This window comes from Panthera pardus, unplaced genomic scaffold (assembly GCF_024362965.1).
Source record: "Panthera pardus isolate Hobbes unplaced genomic scaffold, ASM2436296v1 HiC_scaffold_6, whole genome shotgun sequence".
Classification (NCBI taxonomy): domain Eukaryota; kingdom Metazoa; phylum Chordata; class Mammalia; order Carnivora; family Felidae; genus Panthera; species Panthera pardus.
In genome coordinates, this window is record NW_026526991.1 from 38,024,061 (window position 1) to 38,044,699 (window position 20,639).

General features: G+C 39.3%; 1 protein-coding gene across 1 annotated transcript; it reads right to left on the bottom strand.

The window, feature by feature from the left end:
• Positions 1–11,304: 11,304 nt before the first annotated feature.
• On the bottom strand, positions 11,305–14,265 carry MYF5 (myogenic factor 5). Its single transcript, XM_019455211.2, has 3 exons — positions 13,440–14,265; positions 12,555–12,630; positions 11,305–12,136 (listed from the first exon to the last, which is right to left on the bottom strand). The coding sequence occupies exons 1-3, from the start codon at positions 13,938–13,940 to the stop codon at positions 11,946–11,948; spliced, it is 768 nt and encodes a 255-aa protein (XP_019310756.1). The 5' UTR covers positions 13,941–14,265; the 3' UTR covers positions 11,305–11,945.
• Between the last annotated feature and the right edge of the window lie 6,374 nt (positions 14,266–20,639).

Below are 20,639 nucleotides of genomic sequence, written 5' to 3' on the forward strand. Positions count from 1 at the left end.
GGAGCCTGTTTCCGATTCTGTGTCTCCCTCTCTCTCTGCCCCTCCCCCGTTCATGCTCTGTCTCTCTCTGTCCCAAAAATAAATAAAAAGAAAACGTTGAAAAAAAAAAAAAAGAAAGAGAGAGAGAACAAGTGAGAGCAGAGGAGGGGCAGAAAGAGAGACAGGGAGAGAGAGAGAAAGGGAGACAGAGAGAATCCCAAGCAGGGTCTGCACTGTCAGCACAGAGCCCCACACGGGGCTCCATCTTATGAACCGTGACATCATGACCTGAGCCAGAATCAAGAGTCAGATGCTTAACCAACTGAGCCACCCAGGTGCCCCTATTGTGAAAACATTTAAAAAGTATATCTTCAGTTATTAATTCGGAGAATGATGACCAAAGTTCAGAAGGAAGATGGGATGGAGAAGATATAGTCTCTGGCGCTGGAAGTAAGATTTTATTAAAACTTATAAATTAACCAAAATAAAAGGAATAACGATTTTAGGTAATTTATTTAAGTAACTTTATTTAATATTGGAATATTATATAATTTCCTATGTGAACATTAGTATTTATTTGAAAATCCTAGAGTTTATCAAACTGAGTTTGGAGCAATTCATTTTGAAATTTTGACTGAATATTTATTGCTAGGCAGAAACAACAACAACAACAACAAAATCCAGAAAAACTTAGTATGTTTATGTTTTCTCTAGTTCCACCTAAACATATCTTTCAGCTATAGTGTATAAACTGTTGCTATTGTGAAATATCTTAAGTTAAACCAGACCATCTCTTGGGCCAACAACTTGTCGAGTCCCTGGGTTAAGAATAATTTAGTATTTTGGAATATATGTTTCAGAATTCCCTCCCCAGCATTCTGCTGACCAATAATAGGTAAGAATCATTTTCTCCATGTATAGCGTGGGTTCCCTGCATTAGGAATGGATTTCAGAGCTTGATACATGTTATGTGTATAGCTAATCCTAAAAATAGCTTGCAGAGCTGAGTATTAAGAACTCTGTTATGACTGAGGAAAATAAAGCACAGAGAGGGAAAGCAGCTTGACTAACCTCTAAGTTGGGAACTTGGGATTTGACCAAGGTCACTCTCACTTCACTGCCCGTTCCCTTAACTATATCCATAGATTTCTACATTCTCTATGTTGGATCAGAAAATCAAAACAGCCCCCATGTGATATTAAGAAACTCTTGAGCTGTTGCATCACATCTTAAATTGGGTTAGTGGCACTACCATGACTTTTGTGGTCATCAAGGATCCTAGGGACTTTATACCAGTACAGAACATTTAACCTTGCTGTCCTGGCCAGAAATCTAATTTGAGCAGTTTTACTCCGATGCTCTATTTTTGATTGGTTAAGCCATTCATCCTGTTTGACATTGTTGTGTGGTGTTGCTATGCTTACTTTAACCAGCTGTCACATTCCAGCCCAGAGGTGGGTGAAATGATTCTTGTTTATATGTAATTCTGAAAGGACTTTTAAATGCTTTGGGTTGGCAATGTGTCAATTTAAAAGACCTTTATCCTTTCAGCATGGCAAGACTTTCAAAATTCTTCATGTAACTTTATAAAAAAAATTTCTCACTGCCATTCAAATGTGGGCCGACTGATGCAATTCTTTCTGGCTCTATTATTAAGCCTGTGATTGTAAAGAGATGTCTTTGTAGTGGATACTCATTTCTTCATGTTGAATTGATTCTAAATTTGTATGAGACTATTCATATCATATATCCTGTCTTTCTGAAAGAGATTATAACATTTAAAACAGGATGGATGGTCTGATCTACAATTAGATATGGGAAGAAGTTTGAGTTCCTCCAGGAGAAGTTCTACTCATGTATACAAATTGATATGAGAATATAGTAATCTATTCAATGAGCATTTATTTTATATTCTTTGTGTGCCTGTAGCAATACTAGATATTAGGAGTTCTGATTCAGGGAATTCATAACCTAGTAGAAAAAAAAAACAACTATGGGCTTTTAATATTCTTTAGCCACCAACTCATGTTCCTTCTAAAAGGTATTGACAACTAGAGTCAGTGGAATTTGGGTTAACTTGTCCAAGAAATCATCTCAATTCTCCTTGTCACTTTCCTATGTAGACAGTTCATCTTTCTAGTTACTATTATCCTTATCTACGGAATGGAAAGCCGATCAAGTGATTCCAAAAATAACTTTAAAAAATCAGTAATTTCTTCAAAGAAAATAATTATGGAAAAAGCCCTATGTCCATTGATGAAGGGATGATGAATGGTTAAATGGATGATGAGTGGATAAAGAATAAGTGGTATTTATATATACAGTGGAATAGTACTCAGGCATAAAAAATAAAATCTTGCCATTTGCAATAATGTGGATGGAGCTAGAGAGGGTTATGCTAAGCAAAATAAGTTAGTCAGAGAAAGACAAATACCATATGATTTCATTAATATGTGGAATTTAGGAAACAAAACAAATGATCATAGGGAGAAAAATGAGAGAGGCAAACCAATAAACAGACTCTTAACTGTAGAGAACAGACTGATGGTTACCAGAGGGGAGGTGGTTGGGGGAATGGGTTAAATAGGTGATGGGGATTAAGGAAGATAGTTTGTCCTGATGAGCACCTAGTATTGTATGTAAGTGTTGAATCACTTAATTGTAAACCTGAAATTATTATTACACTGTATGTGAACTAAGTAAAATGTAAATAAAAACTTAAAAAATGTGTGAAAATAGCCACACATTTAACTCATTGGAACTATAATGTGTATGATACATCCTTCAACTAACAGGCTCTTTCATCAAGAGACAAGTACTATTACAAGCACTTCTACTTATGGGTAAAAGCATATGTGAATAGCCCTCTGCTTATCTCATTAAATCTATTCTGTATAAAAAAAAAAAAGAAAGGCCCATCCTATAGTAGCTAATCCCTTCATTGTCATGCACAGAACACCAATTACTTTATTCAAACTTTTATTTCTCAACAAGTCAGGTTAGCAGTTAGATACAGAATGAATTCGATTAAAAAGTATTGTCTTCAATGACAAAGTAATCTTTTTATTTTCCAGTTATATTTACTTTACTTCGGAGATCAGTTTTTAAAAATCCAAAGGTATATTTATTTTATGTTGCCACCATTAGTTAATTAAAGTGGCATGATTTTATCAAAGTTAGGATTTTAAAATACATTATTATACAATATAGCTGTTTAAGAGAATAAAATTTGCCTTCAGCGAGGTGAATATGGTATTGCAGTGCTTCACTTTTGCATCACATTTTAACTGTGCACAGAAGGAAAGTGTTAACATTTAATTGTCTGTGAAATATTTTCAAGGAGTTAGCTTTGATGTGAAAAAATAATAGTTACTTAGAGAACTGTAACGCTGTAAGCTTGAGACACCCAAACCAAAGAAAAATTTTTGAACAAAAACCAGAGAACCCACCACAAATGGTGCTTAAAATGCATCTCTGATAATATGAAGCTTTCACTTTCTTCACTTTCTCCATTACTTACTCCGTCTCACTTATTTTATGGTCACCTACCTGTTACATAATTAAATCATTCATCTTTTAGTGATTCATCGGCATTGGCAGCCTGATTAACCATTCTGCAGAAAAAAATAAATAAATAAAATAATTTTAAAAGTCAAGTGCTAGCAGTTGGTACAGGCTCAAGCCGAGTTAACTCAATGCTATTTATCTGGATGAAAAGTAAAAAAGGCAGTCAATCAGTTAAAAGTTTTAAATGTTTGATGGCGGCGTATCATGTAACCTTAACATCTGGATGACTGGATTTTACTCTTTGTATCCAGATGTTCGGCATCATACAGACACAACCTCAGCAGTTCAATCAGTCAACGACTTTCACTGAGAACCCTGCTTGTGCTGGACAGATCAGCAGGGGCTAAAGGACAATGTCACCTCACGCATGGGCCATTACAAAATCCTCTTAATTAGTCCTCCTGACTCAACCCCTCTCTCTGTTGCAAACTGCCAGAATACTAAAACACCTTTTTCAAGATCTCAGTTATTTGCTCAAAATACTTGGCTTGCCTCAGGTTTTCACTGACCTCCAGTTAGTGCACAGGACTCTAAATGGAGGTTTATAAGAACCTCACTTATGCATTGATCATGTTACTTTTCCTCTCTGTGTGTAAGCCCTTCCTCAGCTATAGCCTGGAGTGGGCAATACTCATCTCATCCAGCTGCTTTTCTGCTTAGTTATATATTAGACACATCAGATACTGAAAATAGTTCCAGGGATCTAATAGTCACTTCATGAGTGGAGGTAATTATTTTTATCTGCTAGTGATAAACATTAATAATAAATGTAAAACCCAGATTCTAGTATAAAAGAAATGTTTAATAAGTGTCCTTTCTTTTTTTTTAAATTTTTTTTAACGTTTATTTATTTTTGAGACAGAGAGAGAGACAGAGCATAAACGGGGGAGGAGCAGATAGAGAGGGAGACACAGAATCAGAAGCAGGCTCCAGGCTCTGAGCCATCAGCCCAGAGCCTGACGCGGGGCTCGAACTCACGGACTGCGAGATCACGAGATAGTGACCTGAGCTGAAGTCGGACACTTAACGGACTGAGCCACCCAGGCGCCCCAATAAGTATCCTTTCTTAATTTTCACTTGAGGTTAACATTTCTTTGACTTTAAAATCCCATCGGTTACAATATGTTCAGATTAAAACAACTTTTTGAGTAAAAAAGGAATATTATTCCATTAAATGTAAGCAAAGAATATAAAACTAAAACTGACTTCTTAAATTAGTGTGGAAAATTATGCTTTTTAAAGAAATACACTATTGTTTCCATTGACATTATTGCAATTATTTTTTCAATTTCTTTCACATTATGTTATAGATAAACTAAATTAACTATTTTGGATGGGAGGGAATGAAGAATCAAAAATGCTTCTAAATTTTTGGCATGATTACCTATGTAAAGGATGCCACAAAATGAAATAGGATACATAGAAGACATATTTAATTTTGTCCATATTGGGATGGCCATCAAGAGGGGAAGAGCCAGGTGCCACTTAAAATATTAATGGCCTTCTGAAGAAAAGCCTGTAAATTAATATTTGGAGGATATTTTAATGTGATTCTTTTAGTTGCAGATCCACTCAAGTTAGCTCATTTATAGGATTCATGAAGAGTAATAAGGGAATCACTTGGGTCCATGGTCACTAAAGTAGGAGGACATTTCTGGAATCAGGATGGTTCCAAAGATCCACATATTGGACCTTTATGAGTCTTCATCTTAAGTCTCAACCAATGAACTTTCTTTTATTAATTATCATTTTCTGAGTATTGTTCTGTATTAGCCACTAAGCTAAACATTTTTATTCCATATATCATGCAATCCTCCCAAGTTCTGTGATTTATAGTCTGTTACTATCTACATTTATAGGTGAGACAACACGTTTTTGAGAATTAAGTAACTTACCTAAGTTCCCTCAGCTAATTAGTGGTAAATTAGTGGAACCAAACTTCAGCTCTTGTCCAGGGCCCCAGATTTACTATAAATAGTGAGCACATAGTGTGTTATGTGCTTTATTCTGTCTCTGAATCCACTCTATCCCACTACCAATGGACTTTTTTTGTTTACTTAATTAATATTCCTCTGTAATTTCAGCCTGTGCATGGACTATCATAATCACTCTAGCCCCACCAACACATGAATTTTCAGTGTAGTTCCCATTGTTAAATAGTGACTTATTTCTCTGAGTCCAAACTCCTATTTTTTTTAAATGTTTATCTCAATGTATACATTGGAATCAAGCTATGGGATTTGTTGTTCTCAGGTCAGATACCCATCCCTAACTGATTAACAGCTACTAAAAAGGCCAGTCATGCCAACCAGAGGCTGCATCTGGAGAAGCTTCCCTTAGAAAAAGTATAGATGAGGCAATGGTAGAAACCATAGGAAACAAGTAGGAATTAAAGCTATGGAAGTAGAAAAGGTCCACAGTAGACCAAAAGAAAAGACGCCACATGACAGAATCTTAAGAAATAAGTGTATACACATAGGCCAGAGTAAGAGAGGTCGGTACAAGAAATTAACAAAAAACAAAAAAGTAAGAGAACCAGTAGAAATATAGAAAATAGTATTAAAGAATTCTATGAAGAAAACAGTTTGAAAATGAGAGAGTATTTTGCAACAACAAATGCTTCAACAATATCCATTCATATATACACAGAAAATATGTTACTATAGTCCAGGGGACATAAGGTTGTGCAAGAACAGATCCTTGCTCACATGGCAAAAGAAACAATTGTTAATAATCATGAAAATTAATACATAATTGCAATTATGAGATATACTATGGAGAAGAGGTGTATGGTATTCTGAGATTATAGAATCAAAGGACATGACACTGTGAAAGAGTTCAAGGAAAACTTTGAATTGATGCCTGAGCTGACATCTAAAAGGAGATTGGAAATCAACTAAGTGATGTGGAGGAAAGAAGAACAATGCAGAGAGAATGTGTAAAGCTCCTTTTGCAAGAGTGAATACTATGGTTGATAAAGGTCCCTTAAGTGGCTGGAGTGGAGGGAGCAGGGACTTGACATTACCTCTATAAAGAGGTAATGCTAGAGATATAGATAGCAGACATCCAGAACGTGAGGGTTTGGTCTGTTGTTAACCTATGGGAAATAAGCTGAGGGGAAATGGGGTGGTTGGCATGATCAGATGAAGATTCTGAGATGATGGCTCTGGCTGGAACAGGTGGAGAAGATCAAAAAGTGGTATTATGTACGATTCTTTCAGTTAACAAAGTTCCCACTTATATTGGTTTAAGGGAAAAGATCACTTGTTGGCTCCAAAACTATAATGCATGGCCAAGAGCAGATATTCTGGTATTTTGGGATGCAGATACTTAATAATGCTTTCTGGAATATATCTCTTGCACCACAACCACAGCTTGGCTTTCTACTATGTTGGCTTCATTTTTAGACAGAATTTTCTTTATTGGGGATGAAATGGTAGCTGGAAATCTAGAGTAAAACAATCTTATGATTCTCATCCTAGCAGAAAGTGAACTTTTTCCCCCTTATCAATCCAGCAAATATCCTAAGATTGACACCTCATGAACAACTTGGTCCATGAGACAATCATTATGTCCAAAGAAGAGGACATACTCATAGTCAATCTTGAATTACTTGATCACTTCTAGAGTCACTTGGTGCAGTCACTCCTACCTGAACCACGTGGCCTGAGAAAAAGAAAGGGACAATCCCCAAAGACAACCTTAGATGCTGTGTCCAGAAGTGGAAGATCCAGAGAAAATATGGGGTGAGGAGACAGATTAAGAGGATCTTATGATATTTATGGATAATGACAACCACAGTTTTGATTGAGGATAGAGATTTGAGAGATATTTAGGAGAATAAATCTATAGGATTTTGTAATGAATGAGACAAGAGGTTAAGGGAGATTGATGTATCAGGAGTATGTCCTAAGTTTCATGTTTACATACTTGGTGATACCATTCACTGAGACAGTCAATGCCGAAAGGGAGCCAGGTTAAGAGGTAGACAGAGAGGTGGAATACCATGAGTTGAATTTGGAACATGTTTAGTTGGAAGTGCCACTGAGACATTAAAGAGATGTTAAGTGACATCTGGGTTGCAGGTATAAACTTGCCCAGAATAGGAACAGTCAATTGACTCGAAAGTTGTTTTGACCATGGATAAGGATAGAAGCAGAGCCAGATTATAGTGAATGGGTAAAATAGGTGAAAAGTGAAAAAATAGAGAGATAAATTAATATACTGTCTGCATGTTAGATTAAATGTGGCTACAAATTCATTCCTATTTCTTCCATTGAAAAGTAGAGTTTAATTTGCTTCTCAATGATTCTGGACTGGCGTCAGTAGCTTCCTTGACCAGAAGAATGCTCTGGGACTTGCAGTGCTATGTCCTAAGAAGATTTGTAACCTCTGCCCGAGCCTCCTGGAACATATGCTGTGAAGGAGCCTAATTAGCCAGTCCAAATAGAGTGTTCTTAGGCAAATTATTAAACTCCTTAGCCTCAATTTCCTTATTTGCATAATGATAAGTACTTCATAATTACTAGTTGCTGCTTTATCATTAGTGCCCACTTAATCAATAATGAACTGAATTAAGTAGCATAAATGGAGATACAATTTGGCTTATTTTCCTCCTTATGAAGAATTATTTTGTAGGATTTTAACACTATAATAATGTTAGTAGTAACGATTTGTAATCATCATTTAGCCCATTTTACAGATATGGCAAGTAAAAATTGAAAAGAGAGCTAGCATGAAAAGAAATCATGCTAGACCCGGTTTAGACTTTAGATTAAATGCTAGATCCTTTGCTCAGCAAATGCACCATATTAAACAACTAAATCACTAGTCAACTAAAATATCTGTAATCAGAATTCTTAAAGGAAATACACCTAGTGTTCTATGCTTTTTGTGATAATGTGGAAACATTCAGTGGTGATATTTTCATGGGGTTACTTTGCCACTTCAGCAGGGCCTTTCAGAAGTTACAAATAGCTGTGCTCTAACATCATTCCCAGAAATACCACCTCTGAAAGTGATGGAATTAAATTACTACTTTAATCTAGGACCTGTTATAACCCCAAAGAGAGAATTTCGGGAAAAAAACACTCTCAGATTAAGTATTTGTAGGAATGCCATCTTAAAGAAGAACTTGTGGGTATAACATAGCCACTAATTTTTATCTGACTTGCATCTTTCAAATGAGAAAATAAAAAACAAAACAAAACAAAATAAACAACAGGGGCACTTGTTGGGGTGAGCACTGGATGTTATATGCAAGCGATGAATCACTACATTCTATTCCTGAAATCATTATTACACTCTATGTTAACTAATTTGGATTTAAATTAAACAACCAAACAAACAAGAAAACAGGGGCAATCAAGACATCAAGACCCCTTGACTTATATAGCAGTTTACTTCCAAATAGCACTTCCCAGTTGCCATAACCTCACTCCCCACAGTTTTCCTCTGTAGCCCAGTAAGCTTGTGTTTTCAGGCATGAGGAGAAAGGAGTCTCCTTTTGACTCTGATTTCCTGAGAAGCTCCTCCCCAACAGGTTTGCAGATAGTAAAAGGAACATTCTCCTAGCTTCTAGAAATTTGACTGCTGGTTGTATTTTCCCACCAGCTGAGATGGGTGGTCTGATAAAAGGTCAGTGAGAGCCCAACTTTTCATTCTTGGGGTCTTAGCGATGGCAAAATCCTGTTCTTGCTGGAATATATTGCCAGAGTCACTTTTCACTCTCCCTTCTCTCTCCCGCACCTCCCCCCCCCCCGTCCCCCCCCCCCTTCCGCCCTTCTCAGAGAAGAGACTTCTCTGGGTCTGGACTACTGGAGACCCCATTCTTGAAGGTCTTTTGTCAAAAAAGTACATATGACTGTATACGATATGTTGTGCCAAGTTGTTTGCTGAGTAGACACCAGCCTTCGATGTTAGTACACTGGAAATGAGAATAATTGAGCGATCTGGCATGGAGAGTATTATGAAATCCAGACCACTAGAAAACTAAACATTTGGAAGCATTATAATTTTCACTGAGAGTATCAAAAACACTAACAAGTTATAGAAGTAATTACAGTTCGGTGAGAAAGAAAGTTCATTTTCATTCTCTTGAATTAAAATTCCATGATGTTCTCTGCTTGCTTTCACTAAACGGAACAGGGGATGGCAATGTGTCTTAAAATTGGACTTAAAAAAAAAAACCCAAATCAATCTTTGGATGGTTCCTTTTATTCTCATTCTACTGAAAACAACAACAAATATCCAACCTCTCCACAGAAGTATAAAAAAGAGAGGGAACTACTGCAGTGTCCAATGACGTGAGTAACTCAAACTTATACTGAAACTATGCATACGTATCTACCATACCTTCTAGAATTCTCTTCACCTTAAATCCCCACACCCCCGAAACCAAGGGTGAGGAAAGAGTTACCTGTGTGCTAAAAGTCAGCATCCATATCAGGGCATGATGCTCATGGTGACAGGTGGCTACATTATTTTCTGAACTCAGCCCTTCTCCTCTCCCTCTATGGAATTATTTCCATTCTTTTAAGCCTCATGCTGGACAAGTGCAAGAAAAATCATATCAGAAACAAGGGAAAACCTTTCTGAGTAGAGTATAATCGCCAGGCTCTAGCAAGGAGTCCAGTTGATCACTATATGCCACCACACCGTTAGCAATTTTAAACAAAAGTACAAATTAGAGGGTGAAGCAATTATCTCTTTTCTCTGTGAACAGTTACTTGAGAGGTTTTAAGGATATTTCTTTTTTATCTCTCTCAGTGGTAAACTTGTGAGAATAATCTCAATGACTGTCTCAACCTCATTTTCCACTTAGTTGTTCTGTTTTTTTTTTTTTTTTGTCTCAATTCTTGCTAAAGGATATTTAAAGTGATGAACACTAAAAATGCATGTGCACCATACACACACACACACACACACACGATGATGAATAAAATCAAAAAGGCTGGGAAAGAAGCCAATTGCAGTCTGCTTCACTTTACTGTAGTTTGTGTCAGTTTTCTTTTTTTTTTCTTCTTTAAATGTTTATTTACTTATATTTGAGAGAGGGAGAGGGAGCTCAAGCAGGAGAGGGGCAGCGGGAGGGGGGACACAAAATCTGAAGCAAAGGAGCAAAGGCTCAGAGCTGTCAAAGCAGAGCCTGACGTGGGGCTCGAACTGACGAACTGTGAAATCATGGCCTGAGCCAAAGTCGGCTGCTTAACGGTCTGAGCCACCCAGGTGTCCCATAAGTTTTCTTATTCCAGAACTTAACAATAGAAAAAAGATCAGATCAATACTTTTAAATATTCTATTGACAATATTAACATATTAATGTATCAAGATATTTTCAGGCAAGTAGATAAAGTAACTATGATCTGATTCATGATTTCTAAGGTTTTCTAGGTGTTAAAATGATGTAATGTTGTTCACTCTTGTCACTTAAACAAGTAGTCTTGTCCTGAACAGCAACTTTCCCTCCATACACACACAATTTGACATTATGTGGCACAGTCTTAATATAAAGGAAACATTGTATTTAGTGGCCTCCCTTAAAATCTAATTAAAATAGAAATGTTCTCTTCACTTGTGACATCAACAGGCCCTAAATTGTGTCTATGAGATGGTAAACATTCAAATGTATCCACAAAGCCAACTATTTTGGTATTTTCACACCCCGCACCCATTAAAAGATCTCATGTCAGTGACTGCTAATTCCATTAGGGGTGTTTTGTGTTGTTGTTGTTTTACACATGAACAAAAATATTTCATTTAAACCATTTTATTTATGGTGGAATTTCCAAAATTTCATATATCTTGAAACTATCCACAAAGTACTATTTTGTGCTTACATTAGAAAGAAGCATTCCTTATAAGAAAAGATCAAAATATATACCATTAGGCAGTATCATTATGTTTTTATTTAATACAATATCACCAAAGGGTTAATAAGAAAAACAAAAGTTAAATATATTTAAAGTTTCCTGTAACTGATTTCCAGATGTTCTAATGTTTTAAAGAAAAAAAATAAAGATCTAACAGCAGACATAATATTTTGATAAGCAATATTTATAAAAAATATAAGTTAAGCATTGCAACAAGCTACCTTCAATGAATTGCCCCCTATCAGAAAAAATATTATTGGAACTATATCTCTAAAGCAAAGAAGGTGGTAAAGTAGAAGGAGGAGGAAAGGAGGAGGAGAAGGATAAAGGAAATAAAGTATTAATTGCAATGGTGATTTTTTTTTTAGTTAAATACACTTTCTTATAAAGTGGCAAAATAATATTTACAAATTTACAACTGTGAGGAAATCTTTATATACAAGTTGTCTTGCTTTTGACCTTTTTGGGCTTCCTGCCTCCTGTATAGTAGGCCCTCCTCATAGAACTGATCTAGACTACATTTTCAGTTCATAGCACATGATAAATGAGCCTGGAACTAGAGGCTCCCGGAGTTGCAGGCTGTGAATCCGTGCTGGCAACTAGGGAGGGAGAGGCTGGGTCCTGGAGAAGCACTCCAGGTTGCTCTGAGTTGGCGATTCGATCCACTATGCTGGATAAACAATCCAAGCTGGATAAGGTGCTTTTATCTGTGGCGTATACTAAGGATACAAGGAGAAAACCATTAAAAAAAATCCCAAATAGAGACACTTGCTTACATAGCCCCTTAAACTATAGGTCAGCAACTTTGACACCCAGAGGTCAGGTGGTCATAGAAAGCCTGATGGAGAAATTTGCAATAAATATCTAACAATTCATGGAGATGAACATAGGGAGTGGAGAAGCCTCCCAGTTAAATTTCAAGCAAAAGTGCACATGTGTGTGAATCTGTTAGAGGGATTTTGGACAAAAGATAAGTATCTAATTTGCTGCACCAAAACCTCCCCATGAGAACAATCCCTTCTATTCCTTCCCCAGCACAGCCTGGAAGACCAGACTCTGCTTTGACAGGCTGAATTGTGACATTGAACTGTTTTTTTGTTTGTTTTTTTTTAACTCATCTTAAGTCCCACTCCTTACCATTTGGTACATCAGGACAATAGATGTTGTCAAAACTGCTGCTCTTTCTGGACCAGACAGGGCTGTTACACTCGGGCTATAATGCAAAACACAAAGGAAGTTTGTTTTGAGGTCTTGGCAAAAGATGCTCTGAGCTAGAGTGAGGTTGTTCTTGACCACCAGCTCTGCAAACTGACCACTCTCAACCACCTTCATTGCCTGGATTCAGGAGCCAAATTGTAAGGGCGCTGAGGTCAATCTCTGTGCTTGAAGAAGAGGAGAGCAGCAGCAAAGGGAAGAGGGAGGGGGTGGAATTCAGCAGCAATGTGCATTGGGTTAACCATGCAAAATGGATTGGAGTAGAAGGAAGCCACACTAATTCAGGGAGAGAACACTTTCCCAGGGCAAAAACACATTAAAACCTGGCAGCAATGGCACAAACGCCCTCTGAAAAGAATGCATCAACATCCCTTTCCAGCCAGGCCTCAGCGGAGCAGGGGCTGGGGCCATGTGGGCATTTCTCTCCATTTCGTCATTTAGTTACAACCTCTGGGACAGTGGGAACTTCAGACAATTGCCTTTAGATATTTGTGTGTGGTGGGTTCTACATGTGGCATAGTTTATAAAAAAGAAACTGAGCAATGGGGAAGACAGGTTATTGATCATTTGCAACCACCTATCTCATATGACAACCCTTCCCTACAATGTTCACCTAGAACCTGGGAGGAAGTCCAACTAAAATCCTGTTCAACAGCTGTTTCCAGCATCTTTCTAAATGTGGCACCTCTCTTCTGGCTTCCCCACCCCTATCCACCAATAACCACTGAATATTTGGTTGCCTCACCTGGTTTAAAGGAGACGTAAGAATTTTTGGAAAAGACTGGGCTGACCAGTGCTATCTCTTACCATGCCGTCAGAGCAATTGGAGGTGGGGCTGGTGGGCTCAGAGCAACTCTGACCCGGCAGGCTGTAGTAGTTCTCCACCTGCTCCCTCAGCAGCTCCTGCAGGCTCTCGATGTAGCGGATGGCATTCCTGAGGATCTCCACCTTGGGCAGCCTCTGGTTGGGGTTGGTCGTGGTGCACCTCTTAAGCGTCTCGAAAGCCTGGTTGACCTTCTTCAGGCGTCTCCTCTCGCGCATGGTGGCAGCCTTCCGCCGATCCATGGTGGTAGACTTCCTCTTGCATGCTTTGCAAGCCCACATGAGGCAGTGGCCGGCCTGGTGGTGGCCTGTAGGTGCTCGCACGTGCTCGTCCTCGTCTGAGCCTTGCAGCTCTGGTTTATGCGCCCCGAAGGCAGCCCCTCGGGGCTCAAACTCTTCCCCGAACTCGCCCTCGGGGGACGGGATGCAGGAGCCATCATAGAAGTACTCGGAAGGTGAGAACTGGCAGCCATCCATCACCTCCATCCTCCGCGGTGAAGCAAGTGGTGCACCTGGACAGCAGCGAGAGAGACCGGGGAGAACCGAGAGCCTGGCGCCGAGGCGGGCCTGCAAATCCGCGGCGGAGCTCCCTGGTCGGTTTCTCTGGTAATTAACAAGGGCAAACGCCTGGCGGCCTGGGTCGGATGTGCTGGGGTTGGGGCTCTTTATATATTCTTGGGGGAGGGAGGCCGGCCCCAGTGGCCAGGCAGTATTAGCATATCCCACCACAACCCCCGCAGGGGCTGTCTGGGCAAACCTCCGCCTTTTCTCTAGAGACAATTTGCTGTTTACAGCCCCTTTTGACGCTAATGGTTTTACTGCATTTCTGCCGGGGAGGGGGTGAGGGGGATCGCTCCCCAACCGGCTCACTCGCACTCTCTACCGAAACCAAGGGATCACTTAAAGAGTGACACTGAATTGCTCCCACTTAAAAAAAAAAAAAAATCAATAAATAAAACTCCCCACTGTCAGCTGACACCAAAAGCCAAGCTGCCTTCCCAAACTTGGACGTGAGGAATTACCTTATTTTTAGGTGTTTGTTTCTACATGAACTTTCATTATCTCGGGAATTTTTTCAGTTGTGTGGACTGAATAACGGGTGCTAAAAACTTGAAGCGACACTTTCAATCATGGAGTGAGTCTAGATTTTTAAAAATCTTCTCTGATCAGATGGTCACTTTATAGGCTCTATGTGTTTGAAGGGTGGGCAGGGAGGTTCCTTTTTTCCAAGACAGGGCTCTACATGTCTGTTCATCTGAAAGGAGGTGGGCTCAAGGGCCAGGTGCCCAGGAACAGTCTTCCCTTCCTTCCCCCTTCTGCACGTGTTTACTGAGCGCCTCATCCTTCCTACCAGGCCTTTGCTAGACCCTGAGCCAGCCAAAGATCCACATTGACTATACTTCTGTGATTTGTATTCGAAGAAAGTGCGTTTTGGACGGCGACCTCTCTTTCCAGGGGCGCGCGTTTCCTTCCTCCTCTTTCTGCTCCGCCCTGCCATTTCGACAGACTAAACAGCCAAGCTGGGCTTTGGGGTCGCTAATTTTCTGCTTTCAGGCGAACTAACACCGTTACAGATGCATCCCAGCTGCCGGCACAGCAATCCTTCTCCGCCCGTGTAAAATTTCCAGTTCAGACCTTGAGCAACTTCATACACTTGGGCGACAAAAGCCTTCCAAAAAAGCAATCACAGCGGGGGGTTTGGAACTTTGGTGGGTAGAAGAAGAGAGGGGAGGGCTGCCATTTAGGTGAGAATGAATCTATTTATTAATCGGCTGTTCCCATTGCCCCTCCACCCTTAACCAACTTCCAGATGCCTTGGAGTAGGGGCAGAAGGGGACGGTGCTGTTTATGTACAAGAAAAACCATCACTTAAGGTCTTAGTGGTCTTAAGTAGTCTGGAGTTTTGGAGCAAGGCTTGCAGCCCCATTGAAATAGGAGGGACTGTTCTCATCTCCATGTTCAGCCATCCAGTCCAGTAAGTGTCATGGCACCAAAGTGATGGGGAGGGGTGCTTTCTTCTGTTACTTTTAAATAACATTATTTTCCTCAAGCAACCCTGGCTGGCTAATCCCATATCTTCAGGGATCAGAGAAGTGCTTTTTCTGGGTGAGATCTGCTCTCCAAAGTGAAGTCTCTGAAAAATACGGGCAGTAGAGTGACAGTCACTAAGGTTAGCTTCATGGTGCAGGGCTCTGCCCCCTTTCCCACGTTCATTCAACCATAAGACAGAGACACCACCCTCCCCCCACTCCCCCCTGAAAATCAAGGTCCCTTTCACACCAATGGGCTGCTTAATTGTCTGGCCAGTGGAAAATCCATCTGCAACTTATTTAGCACTATCAACAAGTGTATGCCTTTGAAATGAGTCTGGGTACCAAGGGCTGTACTAGATGAAAGAGTCAAGTTCCTAAAGGACTGAAGACCATCCACACCGGTGGAAACATTGGAATGCATACACATTGCTACCTCTGAAATACAGTAGTGGGGAGATAACCTCACCCAGGAATTCTCTGCCAAGTCACAGAGGTTCTGGCCAGCAGCAATACTGGCACTTTCTTTGGCTATGTGGTACCCACGTTATGTGCAGATTTGGGCACAAATCAACTTGCACCTCAGGGTTTAAGTGGAAGATCTCCCACCTGTCAGGTGATTTCTTCACACCACGCATGTGCTTTGTCCCTAATCCCTCCGCGTGGGATGTTTGTAGCAAACACTTTATCAAGACTTTTGTCTTTGCCAAGCACTGTTCTCAACCCTTTCCTTGCGTTCATTCATTGGCTACTTTCGACGACTCTGTGGGAATTATTTGTTAGATCCATTTTTAAAAGACGCTAACGGAAGCTCAGGGGGGTCGGTAGTTTGCCCCAGGGCACACAGGATTGGAACCGAACATCCAGTTCTCTAGACCTTGCGCTCCTAGAGGTGAATTTTGTTGGTTTTCTTAGGTCAATGCCAGCTCAGTGAGTGCGCTTGGAGCTCCAGAGCAGAAACTCGCAAAGGCTGGGTCCCTGACGTCTCTCCCTCAGCTCGGGGCCTGGGAAGATGCTGTCACTCAGGAGGCTCTGTCAGTAACGGTAGTTTCAGAGGTTAGGGCTGTCTTTGGTAAGGTGATCTCAAAACAAATTTACCAGAGTGCCGCGGGCGAGTGGAACTAAAGAAGCCGCGAAAACACTAGCGCCCGGCGGCTTAATGGGACTTGCTGGGGGGGGGGGGGGGGGGGGGCTGCGGGGGGAGAACGGGGTCCGGGGTTGAGGACCCTTGGGACTCAAGCGCTGAAAATAGGATCTCAAAAACCAAAGTAAAAAATGACACAAAACTTTTAAGCCGCTGTCAATGGTGAGAGGCGAAAGAGAGAGGAACCAAACCAAAAACTAAACCCCCCAAACCGGGGACAGTATACGAAGAGGGAAGGAAGCCAGGGCCTGACAGATAGACGGCTGGGGTCCCCCAGTTCAGGAGAGGTTCTGCTGGGACATCGTATAAGAGAAAATGAGAAATTGGGTGAGCCACACAGAGAAAAACAAGTTCTCGAGTGGGGAAACTGAACAAAGAACTATGAAAAAAATTTTAAAAAATCACTTAAAAAAGAGATCTTCTAGATTGGGTGCTCTTTCTCAAAATCAGACTAGACTGACTTTTGTTCCTCATAGAAAAGAGTAAAAACACAATCTGTTTTCCACTCATCAGTGAAGTGGATTTTTTAGGTGCAGAGGAAGATTCCATTAATTTACTTCATAACCAAGTTGTTAGAAATGACATTTCGACACTAACTACTAGGAAAACCTAACAGTTTTACAGAAAGGTAAAAACCTTACAGAAGGGAAGAAAATTAAGCCATGCATGGTATTATAAATGTATGCCACCCAAGGTTCTAGTGAAGTATATAGATTATTAAATTTTTTTCCACTTGACATTCTGCAGGAAAATAAATGCATGCTTGATTTTCTTACAATTTAGATTTAGTAGGTTTTAATTGCATAGACCTTTAAGTAATCACCAATCTTTTTTTTTAAGAACTTATTTTAGTTTAAGTATTATGGCAACAATCCTAGTGTTGATGGACAGACCCCACCAGCGAAACAATGCTCAGAGCTTCCTTTCCTAGTAAATTTTGCCTGCCCTAGGAATTCTGCATTATTGAAAATTCTCCATGCTTCTCTCACTGGGAGAAACCAAGTATACATCAAAAGATAAGTCCATTTCAATTCACTTCTGCCTCTGAGACCCTTAACAGCTCCTGGACACCTCTAGTTGTTCTAGAGATTTGTGCTTATCATATATGACTTCACAATGTGCTAAACAATTTCAAACTGCTATTAGCTCTGGGAACCAGGCACACCTAAGTAAACACATTAGTACCTGCCAAAGCTGCTGGAAGAATTTGTGGAGAAGACAGCTGAGGAAGACATTGGCCTCTGCTTGAATTCGAAGACTCCCAGGAGAGATCAAAGGCCCACCGGAGGGACTTTGAGCAGTCTTGAGAGTAGAGAAAGGAGCCAGTTCCTGCAGCATTATCTCTGTTTCAGCAGCACATGGCATAGCCATTCTATCTCACAGGCCGACTCTGAACTAGGCTTGCCAAAAAATCTCTTTTTCAGAACAAAACCTCTAGGACTAAGGGTCACCTTTTGTTGGAGAAATGTCTCGATGGCTTGGCTCTTTGAGGAAGCATCATGTTATTCCTAATTTACTAATGCATTAGATTAGGAAATGAGATATTTCAAAGTTTAAAGATGAATATTTTAAAAATATTTTTTTCCCAGACAGGGTGTTCTGGGAGGAGAATTTTGAGATAAATGATTTTATATATATGATTTATATATATATGTATTTTATATATATATATATAAATTTATATATATATATAAAATAATATATATATATTATTTATATATATATTTATATATATATGTATATATATATATTTTATATATATGATTATATATATATGGTGTACATATATATATATGGTGTACATATATATATGGTGTACATATGTGTATATATATATATATATATATATATATATATATATATAGTGCTAAGAGAAAAGCACCAATGGAGAAATTGTAACTTTGAGTCAAAAATGTCTCAGTAAGGAGAGAGTTCACTTGAGTAACCCAAGACTTTTCTGCAGCCTCAATGGTAGTTGAGGACACTGACTTTCAGCACCATGCTCCCATCCCCCATACGTCTGAAGGGCTCTGAAAAAAATATATATGCAAATGAGTCCATTAGACATAAATGAATTTCAACTATGTTCAGGGCTGGAATTCAATGATCCAGGTGTGACGATTAAAGTTAGTTTGAAAAAGCTGACATTTGGCCTTTTGTAAATTATTTCTTGGGTAATATAAAAAAGAAAATCACTCATTTTAAAAATATTTGATAACTTTATGCCTACCTCTGGAAAGAGGCTGTGTTTAAATCCCCAATTGCTTATCTTTACCAAGTTATTATATCTTGATTTTCTGCTTCCATGGCCCTGTTTGTTTTGGCTTTGGCCTTAGTAAAGATTATCATCATTAATATCAAATGAAAACACTTTAATTGCAAACACACCAAGGATTTCATTGGAAAGCCTAATATGTCAGCTATAGCAGTAGAGGTCACATGAAGTCTTTGGGAAATATTTGCTCTATTTAACGAAAAGACCTCTATAGGCAAAACTTATTCCAAACAATTTCTCAAGTTACCTAGCTAGGAGAGATAGAGAAGATTGGGTTTGCAAAGACTAAATAAAATCCATCAGCAAATAAAGTCCATGAATTGATAAAAAGCATTCTGCTGCTACACAGTTTATAACACAGATCTTATTATAACTACATGTGCAGTCATAAAGTAAATTAGTGCACCTGGTCATTTATGATATTTGCTTTCAGTTGTGGCATGACTCTGTAGCACATATACATACCTATATTTTAGACACATCTTTATTATATTTTATATATAACATGTGATGTGTATATACATAGTATGTGTCTATATATATATGTATATATGTATGTGTCTATATATGTATGTATATATGTATACATACACATATAGACACACACTTGAAGGAAAAATCTATATCGATTCCCAGGAAGAAAAAAATCATAGATACATAATAAGCATGGCTAATGGATATACTAACCACCAAGATATATTCATATTCATACATGTTCTGATTGGATAATTTGAAATACTTTACCGCTTATCTGTCATTCAATTACTGCCCTAATTTGGGGTTCACTAGCTAATCACTCTTGAGAAAGAATGTTTGGAAAACAATTGTTAAAGAGAACCAATTATTCTAGACCATAAATGTTCTTTCTTATTTTCCAAGGCTTTTCTTTCAGGGTGAAGGGGGATTGAGAGATCAGGCTGGAAGCCACTGATAGGTTCTGTCTCCAAGCCCTGGCTCTACACTTAAAATACAAGAACATCTCTGTTCCAAAGAATCCTTTTCTCAAAAGAAATAACAGTTTGTCTCCCACAAGTAGTTGTAGGATTATGAGTCAATATGCAAAATACTAAGAATGAGTCATTCATATTGCTGATTTCAGTGTTATTAATACTTTCCCCAAATAGCGCCTGCAAGGCAGGAAACAGTAACTGAAGGAATTGTGGCTTTCGGTGGAAGAGAAGCCTCCTGATGGTCAATTTAAATTTACTAATGAAAAATAAAGAGGGCCAAATAAATAGTATTTATTTGGTGCTCTGCTTTGGCTAAGCAAGCCCTTGATTGTGTGTCACCTCAGTGAAATCTTCACACCCGCAGTTAGGCACTATTATTGTCGTCACGATTATTTTATAAATGAGAAAACGAGAAGAGAGGGGCTGGGATAGCTCAAGGCTACACGGTAGCAGCCTGGATTGAATCTAGGTAGTCAGTGCCCACAGAGACTCAGCCGTTTGCATCCAGGAACACTCCCACCTGCTTTTCCCGAACCTCTGGGAGAGATTATATATCAGTGTCAGTTTCCTCTATGAACCTTCCTGCACTTTACACGTATTCTAGGAGAAACTAAAATTATCCAGGTGCTCGGAAGACAGAGTAACCATGACTTGGAGAGGCCCTTGGAGCCAGAAAAGGGGCAAGATACCGCTCCATGCCTGCAGGGGGCGCTGTCTGTGGCGGTGTCTGGAACTTCTGTGGTGTACAACAGGAATGTCCAGACTGTAGTTAGGAAGCAAGGTTGG

Coding starts and splice junctions, on each gene's coding strand:
- MYF5 (XM_019455211.2), bottom strand. CDS start 13,940: ATGGAGGTGATGGATGGCTGCCAGTTCTCACCTTCCGAGTACTTCTAT. Junction 12,631..13,439: donor CCAATTGCTCTGACGGCATG/GTAAGAGATAGC, acceptor TTTGCATTATAG/CCCGAGTGTAACAGCCCTGT. Junction 12,137..12,554: donor TTGTCCTGATGTACCAAATG/GTAAGGAGTGGG, acceptor TTGTATCCTTAG/TATACGCCACAGATAAAAGC.